Genomic DNA, 22,905 nt, shown 5'->3' on the forward strand with positions numbered 1-22,905 from the left:
GTGTAACTGTACTGACTGTTCAGTGTGAGTTATGTCATTATGCTTAATATGAAATAACTCAAGCAGTAATTCAGCACTGCTATGCCTATTGGTCAAATGTTCCCAGATTCAGTGTCTGTTGGTAAACTGCCTAGCAGCTAATCAACCTGGTACTGATTTGAAATTAGTTCACTTGATTTGACCTGACTGATTTACAGACTTGATCAATGTGGCTGCTGCTTTTTCTGTTTGGCTGAGGGGTGGCACCCCTGTACTGGAAAAACAGCACAATAGTAGCAATTATAGACTCTTTCTCAATTCATTTTTCCTTGATTCCTTGCATCGTCTCTCCTTGCCTCCTTCTCAAAATGCATTGGAGAACAAGATGTGATGGGAGGGACCTTCTCCTCCAGTATGGTCGAGAAGGAGGCGAGGAGATAGGATGCAAGGACATTTTGCTAACAGAATGACAGTAAAATCTCCCTCCGTTTTTTTATGTGACCATTCTCTTCAAGGTGATTTATACTGAATAGGTACACAAAGGTAGAAACATTTAATATCCTCCTTTGCATGTTTGTGTATTATTCTACACACTGGCTAATATTCTAATGAGCTCTGCCCACAAACAAGACCAAATTTGGTTGGTCCAGACCGGACCAAATCTGTACCAATCATAGACATCTATGTTTCACAAGTTTGGGCATCACAATACAGCACAGCACAGCACACACTACAGTAGAGTAGAGTATAGTTCAGTACAGTAGAGTAGAGTAGAGTTCAGTACAGTACAGTAGAGCACACTACAGTACAGTAGAGTATAGTTCAGTACAGTAGAGTAGAGTAGAGTATAGTAGAGTAGAGCACAGTACACTACAGTAGAGCACAGTACACTACAGTAGTGTAGAGTTCAGTACAGTACAGTAGAGCACAGTACACTATAGTAGAGTATAGTTCAGTACAGTACAGTAAAGAAAAGTAGACTAGAGTATAGTTTAGTACAGTACATTAGAGTACAGCCCAGTAGAGTAGAGTATATTACATTGTACTGTACTCTACTAATGTGTGCTCTACTGTACGGTACTGTACTGAACTCTACTCTACTGTACTGAACTATACTCTATACTCTGGTCTAGGGAAGAGTAAGTAGGAGTGGCAGGCAGGGGAAGGATCAGGTCTAGGGAATAGGAAGTAACGTTAGGTAGTAAGTGGCTACTGTGCTTGAAATTTAGCTAGCTTGTTGCTACCTGGATAGCTACTAGTAAACAATAGCTGGAACGACCTAGCGAACAGACGCAAACTGGCTGAGTCAATTCAGTGGCTAGCTTTGCACTTGGCTAGCTAACAGTAGCTGCTAGGGGTAAGTCACAATCTACATTTGTGTTTTGTTTTTACATATTGATAGCCAGAGTCGTTCAAGGAATTCGGGACATGGGTGACTAGTTAACGTTAGCTTGGCTCTCTCTGTGTGTTCGTGCCGTGAAAGGAGGGGTTTCTTCTTTGTCTGAAAGCAATGGCTAGCTAGTATGCTAACTATTCTAGCTAACTAACTGGCTGAATAAGTTGACGACGGACTCGCTCAAGCTGTCGGGACTAACCCACAACGTTAGACACGGACACGAACGATCTGCTTGGCGTGTTGACACACTGGTGGTTTGTTGTGGCCGAGTATTGGTGCTAAACCGTGTTGTTGGAGTCCGGCATGCTAGTTGGCTGTGGCGTCTTATGACTAGGTGCCCTGGACGATTTTCACGGAAGAATACTGTACCAAGTTAGCTAGCTGAATAAACTAAGTTAGTCTATTCCTAGAAAACATTGAACCGCTGTAGTTTACAACAATTATAGTTTCTGAGGTGGAAGTTGGGAGAGTTATATTTGGGTGTTGTGGTGAGGGAGGCCTCGCTCTCTCCTTTCCCAGATGTTTAGTTCATTTCATTCCGATCTCCTTTGCATTATTGTAGCCATTTTCTGCAGCCTGTCAACTATGCCTCTGTCAATCCCTGTTCTCTCCTCTCCGCACAGGCTATACAAACGCCTCACACCGCGTGGCTGCTGCCTCTCTAACCTGGTGGTCCCTGCACGCACCACCCACGTGGAGTTCCAGGTCTCAGGCAGCCTCTGGAACTGCCGTTCTGCTGCCAACAAGGCAGAGTTAATCTCAGCCTATGCTACCCTCCAGTCCCTCGACTTCTTGGCGCTGACGGAAACATGGATTACCACTGAAAACACTGCTACTCCTACTGCTCTCTCCTCGTCTGACCATGTGTTCTCGCATACCCCGAGAGCATCTGGTCAGCGGGGTGGTGGCACAGGAATCCTCATCTCTCCCAAGTGGACATTCTCTATTTTTCCCCTGACCCATCTGTCTATCTCCTCATTTGAATTCCATGCTGTCACAGTCACTAGCCCATTTAAGCTTAATATCCTTGTCATTTATCGCCCTCCAGGTTCCCTTGGAGAGTTCATCAATGAGCTTGACGCCTTGATAAGTTCCTTTCCTTAGGATGGCTCACCCCTCACAGTTCTGGGGGACTTCAACCTCCCTACGTCTACCTTTGACTCATTTCTCTCTGCCTCCTTCTTTCCACTCCTCTCCTCTTTTGACCTCACCCTCTCACCGTCCCCCCCTACTCACAAGGCAGGCAATACGCTTGACCTCATCTTTACTAGATGCTGTTGTTCTACTAATCTCACTGCAACTCCCCTCCATGTCTCCGACCACTACTTTGTATCCTTCTCTCTCTCGCTCTCCTCCAACACTACTCACTCTGCCCCTACTCAGATGGTAATGCGCCGTCGCAACCTTCGCTCTCTCTCTCCCGCTACTCTCTCCTCTTCCATCCTATCATCTCTTCCCTCTGCTCAATCCTTCTCCCTCCAATCTCCTGATTCTGCCTCCTCAACCCTCCTCTCCTCCCTTTCTGCATCCTTTGACTCTCTATGTCCCCTATCCTCCCGGCCGGCTCGGTCCTCCCCTCCAGCTCCGTGGCTTGATGACTCATTGCGAGCTCACAGAACAGGGCTCCGGGCAGCCGAGCGGAAATGGAGGAAAACTAGACTCCCTGCGGACCTGGCATCTTTTTACTCCCTCCTCTCTACATTTTCTTCATCTGTTTCTGCTGCTAAGGCCACTTTCTACCACTCTAAATTCCAAGCATCTGCCTCTAACCATAGGAAGCTCTTTGCCACCTTCTCCTACCTGCTGAATCCTCCTCCCACTCCCCCCCCTCCTCCCTCTCAGTGGATGACTTCGTCAACCATTTTGAAAAGAAGGTTGACGACATCCGATCCTCGTTTGTTAAGTCAAATGACACTGCTGGTCCTGCTCACACTGCCCTACCCTATGCTTTGACTTCTTTCTCCCCTCTCTCTCCAGATAAAATCTTGCGACTTGTGACGGCCGGCCGCCCAACAACCTGTCCGCTTGACCCTATCCCCTCCTCTCTTCTCCAGACCATCTCCGGTGACCTTCTCCCTTACCTCACCTCGCTGATCAACTCATCCTTGACCGCTGGCTATGTCCCTTCCGTCTTCAAGAGAGCGAGAGTTGCACCCCTTCTCAAAAAACCAACACTCGATCCCTCTGATGTCAACAACTACAGACCAGTATCCCTTCTTTCTTTTCTCTCCAAAACTATTGAGCGTGCCGTCTTTAGCCAACTTTCTTGCTATCTCTCTCATAATGACCTTCTTGATCCAAACCAGTCAGGTTTCAAGACTGGTCATTCAACTGAGACTGCTCTTCTCTGTGTCACGGAGGCTCTCCGCACTGCTAAAGCTAACTCTCTCTCCTCTGCTCTTGTCCTTCTAGACCTGTCTGCTGCCTTTGATACTGTGAACCATCAGATCCTCCTCTCCACCCTCTCCGAGCTGGGCATCTCCGGCGCGGCTCACTCTTGGATTGCGTCCTACCTGACCGGTCGCTCCTACCATGTGGCGTGGCGAGAAGCTGTCTCCGCACCACGTGCTCTCACCACTGGTGTCCCCCAGGGCTCAGTTCTAGGCCCTCTCCTATTCTCGCTATACACTTAGTCACTTGGCTCTGTCATATCCTCACATGGCCTCTCCTATCATTGCTACGCAGACGACACACAACTAATCTTCTCCTTTCCCCCTTCTGACAACCAGGTGGCGAATCGCATCTCTGCATGTCTGGCAGACATATCAGTATGGATGACGGATCACCACCTCAAGCTGAACCTTGGCAAGACGGAGCTGCTCTTCCTCCCGGGGAAGGACTGCCCGTTCCATGATCTCGCCATCACAGTTGACAACTCTGTTGTGTCCTCCTCCCAGAGTGCGAAGAGCCTTGGCGTGACCCTGGACAACACCCTGTCGTTCTCCGCTAACATCAAGGCGGTGACCCAATCCGGTAGGTTCATGCTCTACAACATTCGGAGAGTACGACCCTGCCTTACACAGGAAGCGGCACAGGTCCTAATCCAGGCACTTGTCATCTCCCGTCTGGATTACTGCAACTCGCTGTTGGCTGGGCTCCCTGCCTGTGCCATTAAACCCCTACAACTCATCCAGAATGCCGCAGCCAGTCTGGTGTTCAACCTTCCCAAATTCTCTCACGTCACCCCGCTCCTCCGCACACTCCACTGGCTTTCAGTTGAAGCTCGTATCTGCTACAAGACCATGGTGCTTGCCTACGGAGCTGTGAGGGGAACGGCACCTCCGTACCTTCAGGCTCTGATCAGTCCCTACACCCAAACGAGGGCATTGCGTTCATCCACCTCTGGCCTGCTGGCTCCCCTACCTCTGCGGAAATACAGTTCCCGCTCAGCCCAGTCAAAACTGTTCGCTGCTCTGGCACCCCAATGGTGGAACAAGCTCCCTCACGACGCCAGGACAGCGGAGTCACTCACCACCTTCCAGAGACATTAGAAACCCCACCTCTTTAAGGAATACCTGGGATAGGATAAAGTAATCCTTCTACCCCCCCCCCCCCCCTTACCCCACCCAGTTTATCAAGATGTTCATTTAATGCAGTCCTTCTCAAATAGTGGGGCGCGCCCCCCTGGTGGGGCTCGGAGCAATGCCAGGGGGGCGCGTGTGACCCCGTGGAACGTGCTTTTTTCCCCCCAGGGAGTATGTTTTTTTTGCACCGAACAAGAGCACACAGCACAGAGCAGGAGATATGAAGTGCAGATAACAAACCCTTAAGAGACACCATGGAAAAATATTTAACAGGGATGAAAAGAAAGGCGGAGAGAGACGGAGATAATGAGACAAACGTAAGTCTCCCGAAAGCTAAGACGAGGAAATATGACGAAGCGTATGTAGCGCTTGGCTTCACTGTGACTACGGTGGGAGACGAGGAAAGACCGGTGTGTTTACTGTGTCTAAAAATGTTGGCAGCGGACAGCATGAAGCCAAATAAATTAAGGCGTCACTTAAAGACATTACACCCCAATCACGCTGATAAGCCGCTTGAGTTTTTTCAGCGAAAACGTGCCGAATATTGCCAACAATCGTCCCGCTTTGTGAATGCTACTTCAGTAAACCAGCGAGCACTGTTAGCATCATATAAGGTGGCGTACCAAATTGCTCAGTGCAAAAAAAAACACTCCATAGCAGAGGAGCTGATACTGCCTGCAGCATTAGACATGGTCTCTGTCATGCTGGATGACGCAAGTGCTGCAAAAATAAAAACTATCCCTCTGTCCAATGACACTGTCGCCAGACGTATAAATGACATTGCTAACGATCTTAAAGAACAGCTGGTAGATAAACTCAAAGACAAACGTTTTGCCTTACAGTTCGATGAAGCAACTGACAGCAACAAAGACTGTTTGTTTATCGCTTATGTACGTTTTGACATGACAAACTCCCTGTGTGAGGATCTACTTTTTTGTAAATATGTCAGAGACAGAGCCACAGCTGAAGAGCTATTCAAAATGCTGGACTGCTTCCTGACTGAGAATGGGCTAAAGTGGGAGAACTGCATTGGTGTTTGCAGTGATGGTGCACAGACCATGGCAGGGATGAGAAAAGGACTTCGGGCACTCATCAAGAAGGCCTCACCTAATGCTGAGTGGACACACTGTGTTATACACAGAGAAGCACTGGCTTCAAGGCACCTTTCCTCTGAATTAAGTGAGGTTATGACTGACATTGTAGGTGTAGTCAATTTTATAAAGACCAGACCACTAAAAACAAGAGTCTTCTCTGCTATCTGTGAGGAGATGGGAGCTGAACATCAAGCTGTGCTGTTTCACAGTCACGAGGAAAAGTCTTGTCCCGAGTTTTTGAGCTCAGAGAGCAGATAAGAATGTTTTCGGAGCAGGAGCACAAGTATGAACTCGCAGAAAAATGTAGTGATGAGAACTTCCTGGCAAAACTGGCCTACCTGAGTGACATATTTGGAAAGCTAAATGAACTAAATTGTCACACCCTGGTTCTGGGACTCTATTGGGCGGCAGGTAGCTTAGTGGTTAAGAGCGTTGTGCCAGTAACCGAAAGGTCGCTGGTTCTAATCCCCGAGCCGACTAGGTGAAAAATCTGTCGATGTGCCCTTGAGCAAGGCACTTAACCCTAATTGCTCCTGTAAGTCGCTCTGGATAAGAGCCTCTGCTAAATGACCAATTATATTATTATTATTATTATGTTGAGGCATGCCATGGGCATTCTTCTTCCTTTTGCAACATCTTATCGTTGTGAGACTGGCTTCTCTGCTGTTGCTGCACTGAAGACCAAGTACAGGTCCCAGCTAAACATTGAGTGACATTGAGCAGGAGCTGAGAGTTGCAGTATCATGCTTCAAACCCCGCTTCGAAAAGCTGTGCACTGCAAAACGTGCTCATTGTAGTCATTAATCCTGACTTCCTCATTTTGATTTTAAAAAAATCAGCACAAATTGTTTTATTCATTTTTGTTTTATAGGTCAAAGTGTTTCATATATTGTGCTCCTGAGTTAATGTTGCTGATCAATTTGAATTTATTATTATTTATTGATTATATTTTATTTTATTTTTCAGTATCAAATGGTCAAAAAATGTTTACAGTTTAAATAAGGATTGAATTATTTTCTTAATTTCTGGCAAATTGATGCACTTTAAGTATTTTCTGTTACAGACTAAAAAACAATGTTAATAAAGTTATTCTTTGTTGTAAGTTGATCTATATTTAATGTTAATAAGGATACAATGTTATGCAGAGGTGTACTTATAACAATTTTATAGACAAATGATACTATTTACAGTCGCAGCGGAGAGTTGGGGGGTGCGAAATGTTTACTTCTTCCTAAGGGGGGCGTAACAGAAAATAATTGAGAAGCACTGATTTAATGACAATCCAATACTGACACAATTAAAAGAGACAGACTGTTTTATTGGTTACACATAAAAAGTTACGAGATTGCCCAATTCAGACAGTCAGAGATGTATGCACTGTAGTAGCAGACTTTTAAAAAAAGCTTCACTCTTTGTGACTTCATTCATTTCATGCCGGAGGATTCGTTGGAGCTCCAGATGTCTACTCCGTCCTTCTCCAGCACAAGGATGCCGTCGTCTTTTAGGTGGATCCGGCACATCTTGCAGCTCGTCTGAAAGGTGTTGGTGTGCCACATGGGGGAGTCCTCCTGTGTGTACATCACCAGGTTGCAGTCCTCCTGCATGCACAGGCGGTGAGGGTTGGGGCCGGCTGTGTCTGAAGACCACATGGGCTTCCAGCCGTAGATCACAAAGTTGCCATCGTCCTACAGAGATAGACACACATATACAGTACTATCACAAAACAGTTATTTAATAACACACTCTTGATATTCTCCAGAACCAAAGCCAATTCATGAATGTAGCCTACATTGAGTGATAAGCACCTGCAATTTACTTTTTGTTCAACAGATTTAAGTAATTACAGCTGCTTCTCGAGGTGTAGAACACTAGAGCAGTACAAACTAAAGCAGTACAAGAAGTGCCAACAACATGCACTGCTGTACAAACTGAGACAGATATTAACAATGCTGATGTTGAAGTAACGAACCTGAAAGACAGCTTTCCACTCTCGGTTGTTGGATAGTAGGAAGTCTCCCTTGCGGAGCTCATCATTTTTGGACAAGTAGTTCCTGCTCATGATGACTGTGTAATGAGATGTTTGGGTTATCAATGTACAGAAATCCAGGTCGTACACTCTTTCACAAAAAAAGTATATTAAGGAATGTTGGATAGAGTTATCGTATATATTAGGTATATACCCCACAGGACAAAATAGTGCAGTAGTGTATTGCCATGCAAAAGTAAAATTTAAGACCAATCTTTGAAATAAAAAGTTAACCAAAGTCAACTGAAATGCACATATATTTTAAAGTGCATTGAAAACACAAGAGGGCAGCATTGTAGGCAATAGATCACCGTTGAGCAGATATAAAAAAATATATATATAAAAAGATGAGCAGGTATTTAGAACAATAAATCACTAGGTAAAGTTCAATACTCACTCAGTGTTGGAGTCTTAAACAAGGTGCAGTGAAAGAAGAATGGGGAGAGATGCACTGACACCCCAGTTTATATCAACAGGGACATGGGAGGGGAATGGAGGAGGGACCAGAGCTGTGCCCATTTTTAAAGGGTAGGTAGCGTAAACGTAACATATGGATTTGCATTAGTATACACATCAAAAGTCCCAATGCTAAGTTACACCTTTCTTTTCAATTTTTCGAGTTATTATATCAAACTGATCAGAACTCAATTTTGGTTGGATATCGTCACCAATACAACATATTACTGTGTACCACTCAACATTTTCAAGCATAGTGGTGGCTGGATCTGGGGAGTTTCAGGATAAAAAAGAAATGGGATGGAGTAAGCACAGACAAAATCCTAGAGGAAGACCTGGTTCAATCTGCTTTCCACCAGACACTGGGAGATTAATTCACCTTTCAGCAGGACAATAACCTAAAACACAAAGCCAAATCTACACTGGAGTTGCTGACCAAGAAGACAGTGAATGTTCTTGAGTGTTGAAGGAGAATGAGATTCTTATCCAGTTACAGAAACCCACATGGAGTCAGTAGAAACCATATTTATTTAAGCAAGTCAGCCATTAGCTCCACTGTCGGGACAGCTTTATGTAGACCCTAAAAGTTTGTGGGCACTGTTTGTCACCGTTATAGTGCATTTAATGTATTGTTTAGAGTTGTGTAGTGGCTTTGATGGCATGCATCTAAAAAAATTGGTTGTTTGCCCCACCAAGATTGACATGCTAGAATCGGCACTGGTCAGGGGAGGGATGAGGTGCAGGGGAATTGGCAACAGCTGTCTCAATGTCACTTTAGTCCAATAGTCCATGCAATTCAATTAGATTTCACACATGAGAATGTAAGGAATTAAGTGAAAGGCAATCATAAACACACAGCACACGTGATTAAAAGGCACTCAAATACGCATGATATCAATAAGTGACGTTATCCCCCCCCCCCCCCCCCATTAAATATGGTCATCCCGGACTCCCGACCACAATTCTAATACTGCGTTTAGATGGCACGAGGTAGACGGAAAACCAGATGTCATTGTTTTCGATGAGACAATGACGGTGAATGCCGTCAGCCGCCACGGTAGACGGGACTTGCCACCAGAGTTAAACTATTTCAACTTTTGCCATCACGTTGTTTTCAACCGGATGTTGATTTGCACTGTTTGTTTACTGAAATCACCATAGCAACACATACTGTCGTGCTGGCTTGCTTTTGCCGTCACAGTATTTCTTGCTTGCTTTCTTGTCCCGCTCTGCCGACTGGTATGACGGTTTTGGCGTCCCTCGTCTAAATGCAGCATTAGTGTCTCAATACTTTCCTGAGGTTTTACCTCTGGTTACCCGGTAAGAGCGCTGAAGTGCCGAAGCGTTTGTTATTTACAAGGTAAGGCTCTGCAGTCTCTCGTTCAGCAGCTACTGTGGGCTCTTGATGGTGCCGCCAACCCCACTGCTGGCCCTTCCGCAGCAGGGGGAGCAAAAAATCTATGCGGGCCTGTTGTGGGTGGGGGCAACAGCGTTGGACATGCCCTGCCTTGCCACAGTCTCTACGGAGTGGATGGCCCTGCTACTGTGCCATAAGCCCCTGTGCTCACAATATTACCTCTACCTGAGCCCGCCAACTGCTCCCTCACGACGCCAGGACAGCGGAGTCACTCACCACCTTCCAGAGACATTAGAAACCCCACCTCTTTAAGGAATACCTGGGATAGGATAAAGTAATCCTTCTACCCCCCCCCCCCCCCCCCCCTTACCCCACCCAATTTATCAAGATGTTCATTTAAAGCAGTCCTTCTCAAATAGTGGGGCGCGCCCCCCTGGTGGGGCTCGGAGCAATGCCAGGGGGGGGCGCGTGTGACCCCGTGGAACGTGCTTTTTTCCCCCCAGGGAGTATGTTTTTTTTGCACGGAACAAGAGCACACAGCACAGAGCAGGAGATATGAAGTGCAGATAACAAACCCTTAAGAGACACCATGGAAAAATATTTAACAGGGATGAAAAGAAAGGCGGAGAGAGACGGAGATAATGAGACAAACGTAAGTCTCCCGAAAGCTAAGACGAGGAAATATGACGAAGCGTATGTAGCGCTTGGCTTCACTGTGACTACGGTGGGAGACGAGGAAAGACCGGTGTGTTTACTGTGTCTAAAAATGTTGGCAGCGGACAGCATGAAGCCAAATAAATTAAGGCGTCACTTAAAGACATTACACCCCAATCACGCTGATAAGCCGCTTGAGTTTTTTCAGCGAAAACGTGCCGAATATTGCCAACAATCGTCCCGCTTTGTGAATGCTACTTCAGTAAACCAGCGAGCACTGTTAGCATCATATAAGGTGGCGTACCAAATTGCTCAGTGCAAAAAAAAACACTCCATAGCAGAGGAGCTGATACTGCCTGCAGCATTATACATGGTCTCTGTCATGCTGGATGACGCAAGTGCTGCAAAAATAAAAACTATCCCTCTGTCCAATGACACTGTCGCCAGACGTATAAATGACATTGCTAACGATCTTAAAGAACAGCTGGTAGATAAACTCAAAGACAAACGTTTTGCCTTACAGTTCGATGAAGCAACTGACAGCAACAAAGACTGTTTGTTTATCGCTTATGTACGTTTTGACATGACAAACTCCCTATGTGAGGATCTACTTTTTTGTAAATATGTCAGAGACAGAGCCACAGCTGAAGAGCTATTCAAAATGCTGGACTGCTTCCTGACTGAGAATGGGCTAAAGTGGGAGAACTGCATTGGTGTTTGCAGTGATGGTGCACAGACCATGGCAGGGATGAGAAAAGGACTTCGGGCACTCATCAAGAAGGCCTCACCTAATGCTGAGTGGACACACTGTGTTATACACAGAGAAGCACTGGCTTCAAGGCACCTTTCCTCTGAATTAAGTGAGGTTATGACTGACATTGTAGGTGTAGTCAATTTTATAAAGACCAGACCACTAAAAACAAGAGTCTTCTCTGCTATCTGTGAGGAGATGGGAGCTGAACATCAAGCTGTGCTGTTTCACAGTCACGAAGAAAAGTCTTGTCCCGAGTTTTTGAGCTCAGAGAGCAGATAAGAATGTTTTCGGAGCAGGAGCACAAGTATGAACTCGCAGAAAAATGTAGTGATGAGAACTTCCTGGCAAAACTGGCCTACCTGAGTGACATATTTGGAAAGCTAAATGAACTAAATTGTCACACCCTGGTTCTGGGACTCTATATGTTGAGGCATGCCATGGGCATTCTTCTTCCTTTTGCAACATCTTATCGTTGTGAGACTGGCTTCTCTGCTGTTGCTGCACTGAAGACCAAGTACAGGTCCCAGCTAAACATTGAGCAGGAGCTGAGAGTTGCAGTATCATGCTTCAAACCCCGCTTCGAAAAGCTGTGCACTGCAAAACGTGCTCATTGTAGTCATTAATCCTGACTTCCTCATTTTGATTTTTAAAAAATCAGCACAAATTGTTTTATTCATTTTTGTTTTATAGGTCAAAGTGTTTCATATATTGTGCTCCTGAGTTAATGTTGCTGATCAATTTGAATTTATTATTATTTATTGATTATATTTTATTTTATTTTTCAGTATCAAATGGTCAAAAAATGTTTACAGTTTAAATAAGGATTGAATTATTTTCTTAATTTCTGGCAAATTGATGCACTTTAAGTATTTTCTGTTACAGACTAAAAAACAATGTTAATAAAGTTATTCTTTGTTGTAAGTTGATCTATATTTAATGTTAATAAGGATACAATGTTATGCAGAGGTGTACTTATAACAATTTTATAGACAAATGATACTATTTACAGTCGCAGCGGAGAGTTGGGGGGTGCGAAATGTTTACTTCTTCCTAAGGGGGGCGTAACAGAAAATAATTGAGAAGCACTGATTTAATGACAATCCAATACTGACACAATTAAAAGAGACAGACTGTTTTATTGGTTACACATAAAAAGTTACGAGATTGCCCAATTCAGACAGTCAGAGATGTATGCACTGTAGTAGCAGACTTTTAAAAAAAGCTTCACTCTTTGTGACTTCATTCATTTCATGCCGGAGGATTCGTTGGAGCTCCAGATGTCTACTCCGTCCTTCTCCAGCACAAGGATGCCGTCGTCTTTTAGGTGGATCCGGCACATCTTGCAGCTCGTCTGAAAGGTGTTGGTGTGCCACATGGGGGAGTCCTCCTGTGTGTACATCACCAGGTTGCAGTCTTCCTGCATGCACAGGCGGTGAGGGTTGGGGCCGGCTGTGTCTGAAGACCACATGGGCTTCCAGCCGTAGATCACAAAGTTGCCATCGTCCTACAGAGATAGACACACATATACAGTACTATCACAAAACAGTTATTTAATAACACACTCTTGATATTCTCCAGAACCAAAGCCAATTCATGAATGTAGCCTACATTGAGTGATAAGCACCTGCAATTTACTTTTTGTTCAACAGATTTAAGTAATTACAGCTGCTTCTCGAGGTGTAGAACACTAGAGCAGTACAAACTAAAGCAGTACAAGAAGTGCCAACAACATCAAATCAAATCAAATCAAATCAAATTTTATTGGTCACATGCGCCGAATACAACAGGTGCAGACATTACAGTGAAATGCTTACTTACAGCCCTTAACCAACAGTGCATTTATTTTAAACAAAAAAGTAAGAATAAAACAACAACAAAAAAGTGTTGAGAAAAAAAGAGCAGAAGTAAAAAATAAAGTGACAGTAGGGAGGCTATATATACAATAGAATAAAGTGACAGTAGGGAGGCTATATATACAGGGGGGTACCGTTGCATAGTCAATGTGCGGGGGCACCGGCTAGTTGAGGTAGTTGAGGTAATATGTACATGTGGGTAGAGTTAAAGTGACTATGCATAAATACTTAACAGAGTAGCAGCAGCGTAAAAAGGATGGGGTGGGGGGGGCAGTGCAAATAGTCCGGGTAGCCATGATTAGCTGTTCAGGAGTCTTATGGCTTGGGGGTAGAAGCTGTTGAGAAGTCTTTTGGACCTAGACTTGGCACTCCGGTACCGCTTGCCGTGCGGTAGCAGAGAGAACAGTCTATGACTAGGGTGATGCACTGCTGTACATGCACTGCTGTACAAACTGAGACAGATATTAACAATGCTGATGTTGAAGTAACGAACCTGAAAGACAGCTTTCCACTCTCGGTTGTTGGATAGTAGGAAGTCTCCCTTGCGGAGCTCATCATTTTTGGACAAGTAGTTCCTGCTCATGATGACTGTGTAATGAGATGTTTGGGTTATCAATGTACAGAAATCCAGGTCGTACACTCTTTCACAAAAAAAGTATATTAAGGAATGTTGGATAGAGTTATCGTATATATTAGGTATATACCCCACAGGACAAAATAGTGCAGTAGTGTATTGCCATGCAAAAGTAAAATTTAAGACCAATCTTTGAAATAAAAAGTTAACCAAAGTCAACTGAAATGCACATATATTTTAAAGTGCATTGAAAACACAAGAGGGCAGCATTGTAGGCAATAGATCACCGTTGAGCAGATATAAAAAAATATATATATAAAAAGATGAGCAGGTATTTAGAACAATAAATCACTAGGTAAAGTTCAATACTCACTCAGTGTTGGAGTCTTAAACAAGGTGCAGTGAAAGAAGAATGGGGAGAGATGCACTGACACCCCAGTTTATATCAACAGGGACATGGGAGGGGAATGGAGGAGGGACCAGAGCTGTGCCCATTTTTAAAGGGTAGGTAGCGTAAACGTAACATATGGATTTGCATTAGTATACACATCAAAAGTCCCAATGCTAAGTTACACCTCACTTTTCAATTTTTCGAGTTATTATATCAAACTGATCAGAACTCAATTTTGGTTGGATATCGTCACCAATACAACATATTACTGTGTACCACTCAACATTTTCAAGCATAGTGGTGGCTGGATCTGGGGAGTTTCAGGATAAAAAAGAAATGGGATGGAGTAAGCACAGACAAAATCCTAGAGGAAGACCTGGTTCAATCTGCTTTCCACCAGACACTGGGAGATTAATTCACCTTTCAGCAGGACAATAACCTAAAACACAAAGCCAAATCTACACTGGAGTTGCTGACCAAGAAGACAGTGAATGTTCTTGAGTGTTGAAGGAGAATGAGATTCTTATCCAGTTACAGAAACCCACATGGAGTCAGTAGAAACCATATTTATTTAAGCAAGTCAGCCATTAGCTCCACTGTCGGGACAGCTTTATGTAGACCCTTAAAGTTTGTGGGCACTGTTTGTCACCGTTATAGTGCATTTAATGTATTGTTTAGAGTTGTGTAGTGGCTTTGATGGCATGCATCTAAAAAAAATTGTTTGTTTGCCCCACCAAGATTGACATGCTAGAATCGGCACTGGTCAGGGGAGGGATGAGGTGAAGGGGAATTGGCAACAGCTGTCTCAATGTCACTTTAGTCCAATAGTCCATGCAATTGAATTAGATTTCACACATGAGAATGTAAGGAATTAAGTGAAAGGCAATCATAAACACACAGCACACGTGATTAAAAGGCACTCAAATACGCATGATATCAATAAGTGACGTTATCCCCCCCCCCCCCCCATTAAATATGGTCATCCCGGACTCCCGACCACAATTCTAATACTGCGTTTAGATGGCACGAGGTAGACGGAAAACCAGATGTCATTGTTTTCGATGAGAGAATGACGGTGAATGCCGTCAGCCGCCACGGTAGACGGGACTTGCCACCAGAGTTAAACTATTTCAACTTTTGCCATCACGTTGTTTTCAACCGGATGTTGATTTGCACTGTTTGTTTACTGAAATCACCATAGCAACACATACTGTCGTGCTGGCTTGCTTTTGCCGTCACAGTATTTCTTGCTTGCTTTCTTGTCCCGCTCTGCCGACTGGTATGACGGTTTTGGCGTCCCTCATCTAAATGCAGCATTAGTGTCTCAATACTTTCCTGAGGTTTTACCTCTGGGTTACCCGGTAAGAGCGCCGAAGTGCCGAAGCGTTTGTTATCTACAAGGTAAGGCTCTGCGGTCTCTCGTTCAGCAGCAACTGTGGGCTCTTGATGGTGCCGCCAACCCCACTGCTGGCCCTTCCGCAGCAGGGGGAGCAAAAAATCTATGCGGGCCTGTTGTGGGTGGGGGCAACAGCGTTGGACATGCCCTGCCTTGCCACAGTCTCTACGGAGTGGATGGCCCTGCTACTGTGCCATAAGCCCCTGTGCTCACAATATTACCTCTACTTGAGCCCGCCAACTTCTACATTTTATGTTGTCCCCATCAAACTTGGGGACCCAAGTGGATCCCATGAACCATGGCATGACTGTGTAATAGGGGTGGCTACAGCCTCTGCAACATTGGGGGTGTCCCCGCCTTCTGATTGTTCCAGAGACATGTCTAAGCAGTGTGTTTGCAAGTGGGATCCTGCCGACTATGCTAACAACCAAAGTTATTTCAATCCCAATACCACAGACACAGGCAGGAGGCAGACAGTCAGTGTTTACGGTTCTTTAATATCTTTATTTACTTAGTATTATAAAAGGGGGTTACAGGATAAAAGCAAAACAGAACAAAACACAAGGACAGGCACACTCACGCTAGAGTCCATAGTTGTTTGGCATGGAGCGTTTGTCGAGTTGGCATCATCGAGTTCCGATGTGGTAGTCGTGGCCTCAGCAGTCTCGTCGTAGCAGGGCACATCTGGAGAGGGTGGAGAAAGCTTAATCAGTAACGTCATCGTACTGGAAACCATTGGTACGCACTCATACGTCGTTCAGCTCTTCATTACGAGCAGGGTCAATCCATTCGGCTCTTCTCGAGCACTCATCCGTGCTGCTTTTGACACCGTCATTCACCACATTCTTTTGGAGAGATTGGAAACCCTATGTGAGGGAAGATGTTGATGTCTGAAGAGATAGCCTTCAATTGTACACAGCTTCTCCTCTCACTCTATCTTGGTTCGTGCAGGTGACTGTGACCTCCTCCTCAGACCAATTGGCAGTACGCCCAGATCATTGTTCTGGGAACCAAAAGGAGTATCTCAATTTCAAGGTCACAGCTTTGAGAGAAGAAGCCTCTCAGTCACATGCAGGAACCAACGTTAATAATGAATAATGAATAATGTAAATCATGCGTATATGACTTGCTTGTGTAGCAGTATATGAGAACTGAAAGGGAACGCCCTTTTCAGAGATTTCATCAAGCTTGGATTGAGTTTGTGAACCTCTCTGGCCGTGATAATAAAGATTGATTCATTTACATTGAGTTTGAGTCCTTAATGATGAATTTCCATGACAATTTTGGCATCATGAGGTGTTATTGTAGGCATTTATGAGAAGTATCTATGTGTACAGAGAACCACTGATAATAGCACAAGGTGTTATTTTAGGTATTCATGAGAAGTGTCTACGTGGTCTGAGAACAACTGGTAGTAACACGAGGTGCTATTCTATATGTATAGGAAGCGGCAAGAATATAGAGGTTATAGAGACTATATCATTTATAACTATATAGACTACAGAGACAGAGACTATAGATACCATAGAGACTATAGAGACTATAGAGACTATAGAGACTCAGAGACTATAGATACTATAGAGACTATGGCAACTATAGAGACTATAGGAGAACCGTTGAAGATACATATGTATGCAAAGGAGGGCCTTTCGAGTGGTGCAGCGGTATAAGGCACTGCATCGTAGTGCTTGAGGCGTCACTACAGACCCGGGTTTGATCCCAGGCTGTTTCACAGCTGGCCATGACCGGGAGATCCATGAGGTGGCGCACAATTGTCTCAGCGTCGTCCGGGTTAGGGGAGGGGTTGGCCGGCTGGGATTTCCTTGTCCCATAGCGCTCTAGCGAATCCTTGTGGTGGGCCGGGCGCCTGCAAGCTGACTTCGGTCGCCAGCTGGATGGTGTTTCCTCCGACACATTGGTGCGGCTGGCTACCGGATTAAGCGAGCAGTGTGTCAAGATGCAGTGCGGCTTGGCAGGGTCGTGTTTCGGAGGACGCATGGCTCTCAACCTTGGCCTCTCCTGAGTCCGTAGGGGAGTTGCGGCGATGGGACAAGATTGTAACTACCAATTGAATATCATGAAATTGGGGAGAAAAAGGGGTAAAAGTTTTTTTTAACTTTCAAAAAGTAAAATAAATGCATAGGCGGTAACGACAAGAGAATCGTTGAAGATGCATAAGGAGTAATAAGGGAGATTACTGAGTGTGTTTGGGAATAGTACTAAGTGAATGTGGATGTGAGTATTGTATGATTGACTAATTAACTGAACAGGGGTTTAGCCCCGGTGTGAGAGTTGTGTGAGTGTGGGATGATGTGTTAAGCTGGAAGTTTTTTCTAAAGAGTTCAACAAAGGGTATGGGAAAGGGAAATAGTAAGAGTAGGATGGAGGATCCGTGCTGGGAACCAAAAGGGCTGTGTAGTGTAATGGCAAAACAAATGGCAGGGGGGTACTGGACCAAACAGAAGACTGGACAAGATAGACAGATGGAGATTTCCCTGCTGATGGGACACTAAGCACAGAAAAACTGGAGTATGTGAGAGGCCAACTTGAAGAGGAAGAAGGACAAAATAAAAAGAAGACGCCACCAGCAGACGGAGATGGTGGCCTCCCACCTCCTCATAACACACTTGGGGGTGGGCCTGTGCCAGGTGAAGGAGCTGTGGGATTAGGAGCTGTTGGAGGATCTGCAGAAGGTGCTGGAGCTGAAGACAGAAAGCAACCAGCCAAGACAAGAACCAGAACAAACGAGCAGAGAGAACAAGAGGCAGAGGAAGAGGTAGAGGCCGAGGGGCCCCTGGTGGAGCTGACGGAGGGAGAGACTGGAGCTGCTACAACTGTGGGAAGTTAGGGCATTTCTCAAGACACTGTCCTGGAGCAGGAGAAGGTCAAGGAGAGTGGCCGTCCCCACCTGTTGGCATGCAGGTGGACAACCCTTTTGGAAGAGGAGGTGGGCGAGGGGCTACCAAACATAGGATGAGGCGGAAACAAAATAAGAAACTAATGAAGAAAACAATGTTGAAGAACCAGAAGAGACCTGTCAAATGCTAAAATTGACCACCTAGTCAACACAAAACCCCCTTATTGACATTTTAGTTAATAAATATAAAATTATAACTGTAAGTCGCTCTGGATAAGAGTGTCTGCTAAATGACTAAAATGTAAAATACTGGGCACTGTAATGACAATACCAAGAAAACAACCAATTCCCGTTGAAACCATGCCTGTGGTATTACAAGATAATTCACACATTGATTGGCTAAAAGATATACCTGAAGAACTGTGGGCTAAATCAAAGACTGACATTGGACGCATGAAAGGAGCTGCGCCAGTTGTGGCATGTAGATATTTTTGGCAGAAAAGTTTCCCCCAGTAAGATGCAATTATGCCGGAGCTCTGTTAAATATTTGGGTCATGACATTACTTCTGAGGGTCATGCCTAGGGCTGTTGCGGTGACCGTATTACCGCCACACCGGCGGTCACGAATCATGAAGGCAGTCAAATTCCATGTGACCGTTTAGTCACGGTACTTAGGCTTCTCCAAGCTCTGATGCTGCTCATGGTCATTAGTAGCCTACCAAACTTGCTAACTGCCTGGTACTCAGCACTCTATTGTCCCTCTAATCACTCTGACATCAATGCAAATGTAATCGAAAATCTAATCAAACACTTAATGAGAGCCCATGAGCTCATGTTGCGCAACATTTCTATAGGCTATGCAATTGCGCGATAAAACAGAGTGATGGCCTCTACTAAAAAGAGGAGGATCCCATCAGCTTTCTATAGACTAGGCCTACTATATTTATTTCTCAACTTTCCTAATATTAAGCACATTGTTTATCTTTACAACAGGAGTATAGCCTACCTGGCTGGCATGAAAATGAACTACAGGAAAAGCGTCCTCCATTCGCTATTTAGGTGCATAGATTACATGTATTTTTTCCCGCTGCCCCTGTTTTGAGACATGTGACCTCCTTACCCCACCCAATTTATCAAGAAGTTCATTTAATGACAATCCAATACTGACACAATTAAAAGAGACAGACTGTTTTATTGGTTACACATAAAAAGTTACGAGATTTCCCAATTCAGACAGTCAGAGATATATGCACTGTAGTAGCAGACTTAAAAAAAAAGCTTCACTCTTTGTGACTTCATTCATTTCATGCCGGAGGATTCGTTGGAGCTCCAGATGTCTACTCCGTCCTTCTCCAGCACAAGGATGCCGTCGTCTTTTAGGTGGATCCGGCACATCTTGCAGCTCGTCTGAAAGGTGTTGGTGTGCCACATGGGGGAGTCCTCCTGTGTGTACATCACCAGGTTGCAGTCCTCCTGCATGCACAGGCGGTGAGGGTTGGGGCCGGCCGTGTCTGAAGACCATATGGGCTTCCAGCCGTAGATCACAAAGTTGCCATCGTCCTACAGAGATAGACACACATATACAGTACTATCACAAAACAGTTATTTAATAACACACTCTTGATGTTCTCCAGAACCAAAGCCAATTCATGAATGTAGCCTACATTGAGTGATAAGCACCTGCAATTTACTTTTTGTTCAACAGATTTAAGTAATTACAGCTGCTTCTCGAGGTGTAGAACACTAGAGCAGTACAAACTAAAGCAGTACAAGAAGTGCCAACAACATGCACTGCTGTACAAACTGAGACAGATATTAACAATGCTGATGTTGAAGTAACGAACCTGAAAGACAGCTTTCCACTCTCGGTTGTTGGATAGTAGGAAGTCTCCCTTGCGGAGCTCATCATTTTTGGACAAGTAGTTCCTGCTCATGATGACTGTGTAATGAGATGTTTGGGTTATCAATGTACAGAAATCCAGGTCGTACGCTCTTTCACAAAAAAAGTATATTAAGGAATGTTGGATAGAGTTATCGTATATATTAGGTATATACCCCACAGGACAAAATAGTGCAGTAGTGTATTGCAATGCAAAAGTAAAATTTAAGACCAATCTTTGAAATAAAAAGTTAACCAAAGTCAACTGAAATGCACATATATTTTAAAGTGCATTGAAAACACAAGAGGGCAGCATTGTAGCCAATAGATCACCGTTGAGCAGATATAAAAAAATATATATATAAAAAGATGAGCAGGTATTTAGAACAATAAAAATCACTAGGTAAAGTTCAATACTCACTCAGTGTTGGAGTCTTAAACAAGGTGCAGTGAAAGAAGAATGGGGAGAGATGCACTGACACCCCAGTTTATATCAACAGGGACATGGGAGGGGAATGGAGGAGGGACCAGAGCTGTGCCCATTTTTAAAGGGTAGGTAGCGTAAACGTAACATATGGATTTGCATTAGTATACACATCAAAAGTCCCAATGCTAAGTTACACCTCACTTTTCAATTTTTCGAGTTATTATATAAAACTGATCAGAACTCAATTTTGGTTGGATATCGTCACCAATACAACATATTACTGTGTACCACTCAACATTTTCAAGCATAGTGGTGGCTGGATCTGGGGAGTTTCAGGATAAAAATGAAATGGAATGGAGTAAGCACAGACAAAATCCTAGAGGAAGACCTGGTTCAATCTGCTTTCCACCAGACACTGGGAGATTAATTCACCTTTCAGCAGGACAATAACCTAAAACACAAAGCCAAATCTACACTGGAGTTGCTGACCAAGAAGACAGTGAATGTTATTGAGTGTTGAAGGAGAATGAGGTTCTTATCCAGTTACAGAAACCCACATGGAGTCAGTAGAAACCATATTTATTTAAGCAAGTCAGCCATTAGCTCCACTGTCGGGACAGCTTTATGTAGACCCTAAAAGTTTGTGGGCACTGTTTGTCACCGTTATAGTGCATTTAATGTATTGTTTAGAGTTGTGTAGTGGCTTTGATGGCATGCATCTAAAAAAATTGGTTGTTTGCCCCACCAAGATTGACATGCTAGAATCGGCACTGGTCAGGGGAGGGATGAGGTGCAGGGGAATTGGCAACAGCTGTCTCAATGTCACTTTAGTCCAATAGTCCATGCAATTCAATTAGATTTCACACATGAGAATGTAAGGATTTAAGTGAAAGGCAATCATAAACACACAGCACACGTGATTAAAAGGCACTCAAATACGCATGATATCAATAAGTGAAGTTATCCCCCCCCCCCCCCCCCCATTAAATATGGTCATCCCGGACTCCCGACCACAATTCTAATACTGCGTTTAGATGGCACGAGGTAGACGGAAAACCAGATGTCATTGTTTTCGATGAGAGAATGACGGTGAATGCCGTCAGCCGCCACGGTAGACGGGACTTGCCACCAGAGTTAAACTATTTCAACTTTTGCCATCACGTTGTTTTCAACCGGATGTTGATTTGCACTGTTTGTTTACTGAAATCACCATAGCAACACATACTGTCGTGCTGGCTTGCTTTTGCCGTCACAGTATTTCTTGCTTGCTTTCTTGTCCCGCTCTGCCGACTGGTATGACGGTTTTGGCGTCCCTCGTCTAAATGCAGCATTAGTGTCTCAATACTTTCCTGAGGTTTTACCTCAGGTTACCCGGTAAGAGCGCCGAAGTGAGAAGCGTTTGTTATCTACAAGGTAAGGCTCTGCGGTCTCTCGTTCAGCAGCAACTGTGGGCTCTTGATGGTGCCGCCAACCCCACTGCTGGCCCTTCCGCAGCAGGGGGAGCAAAAAATCTATGCGGGCCTGTTGTGGGTGGGGGCAACAGCGTTGGACATGCCCTGCCTTGCCACAGTCTCTACGGAGTGGATGGCCCTGCTACTGTGCCATAAGCCCCTGTGCTCACAATATTACCTCTACCTGAGCCCGCCAACTGCTACATTTTATGTTGTCCCCATCAAACTTGGGGACCCAAGTGGATCCCATGAACCATGGCATGACTGTGTAATAGGGCTGGCTACAGCCTCTGCAACATTGGGGGTGTCCCCGCCTTCTGATTGTTCCAGAGACATGTCTAAGCAGTGTGTTTGCAAGTGGGATCCTGCCGACTATGCTAACAACCAAAGTTATTTCAATCCCAATACCACAGACACAGGCAGGAGGCAGACAGTCAGTGTTTACGGTTCTTTAATATCTTTATTTACTTAGTATTATAAAAGGGGGTTACAGGATAAAAGCAACACAGAACAAAACACAAGGACAGGCACACTCACGCTAGAGTCCATAGTTGTTTGGCATGGAGCGTTTGTCGAGTTGGCATCATCGGGTTCCGATGTGGTAGTCGTGGCCTCAGCAGTCTCGTCGTAGCAGGGCACATCTGGAGAGGGTGGAGAAAGCTTAATCAGTAACGTCATCGTACTGGAAACCATTGGTACGCACTCATACGTCGTTCAGCTCTTCATTACGAGCAGGGTCAATCCATTCGGCTCTTCTCGAGCACTCATCCGTGCTGCTTTTGACACCGTCATTCACCACATTCTTTTGGAGGGATTGGAAACCCTATGTGAGGGAAG

The 22,905-nt window shown here is 44.7% G+C and overlaps 3 protein-coding genes across 3 annotated transcripts; all 3 read right to left on the bottom strand.

Moving 5' to 3' along the window:
• Nucleotides 1–7,091: 7,091 nt before the first annotated feature.
• Nucleotides 7,092–8,476, bottom strand: LOC311144356 (B-type lectin plumieribetin-like). Its single transcript, XM_084180384.1, has 3 exons — nt 8,417–8,476; nt 7,963–8,057; nt 7,092–7,678 (listed from the first exon to the last, which is right to left on the bottom strand). Exons 2-3 carry the CDS (start codon nt 8,050–8,052, stop codon nt 7,418–7,420), a joined length of 351 nt encoding a protein of 116 aa, XP_084036510.1. The 5' UTR covers nt 8,053–8,057; nt 8,417–8,476; the 3' UTR covers nt 7,092–7,417.
• A 3,858-nt stretch (nt 8,477–12,334) lies between these two features.
• On the bottom strand, nt 12,335–14,100 carry LOC311146686 (B-type lectin plumieribetin-like). Its single transcript, XM_084183219.1, has 3 exons — nt 14,041–14,100; nt 13,587–13,681; nt 12,335–12,744 (listed from the first exon to the last, which is right to left on the bottom strand). The coding sequence occupies exons 2-3, from the start codon at nt 13,674–13,676 to the stop codon at nt 12,484–12,486; spliced, it is 351 nt and encodes a 116-aa protein (XP_084039345.1). The 5' UTR covers nt 13,677–13,681; nt 14,041–14,100; the 3' UTR covers nt 12,335–12,483.
• Nucleotides 14,101–19,483: 5,383 nt separating this feature from the next.
• LOC311148120 (B-type lectin plumieribetin-like) lies at nt 19,484–20,671 on the bottom strand. Its single transcript, XM_084185023.1, has 3 exons — nt 20,612–20,671; nt 20,156–20,250; nt 19,484–19,871 (listed from the first exon to the last, which is right to left on the bottom strand). Exons 2-3 carry the CDS (start codon nt 20,243–20,245, stop codon nt 19,611–19,613), a joined length of 351 nt encoding a protein of 116 aa, XP_084041149.1. The 5' UTR covers nt 20,246–20,250; nt 20,612–20,671; the 3' UTR covers nt 19,484–19,610.
• Nucleotides 20,672–22,905: the final 2,234 nt, after the last annotated feature.

The sequence above is a fragment of the Coregonus lavaretus genome, assembly GCF_964263955.1.
Source record: "Coregonus lavaretus genome assembly, chromosome: 2".
NCBI lineage: Eukaryota > Metazoa > Chordata > Actinopteri > Salmoniformes > Salmonidae > Coregonus > Coregonus lavaretus.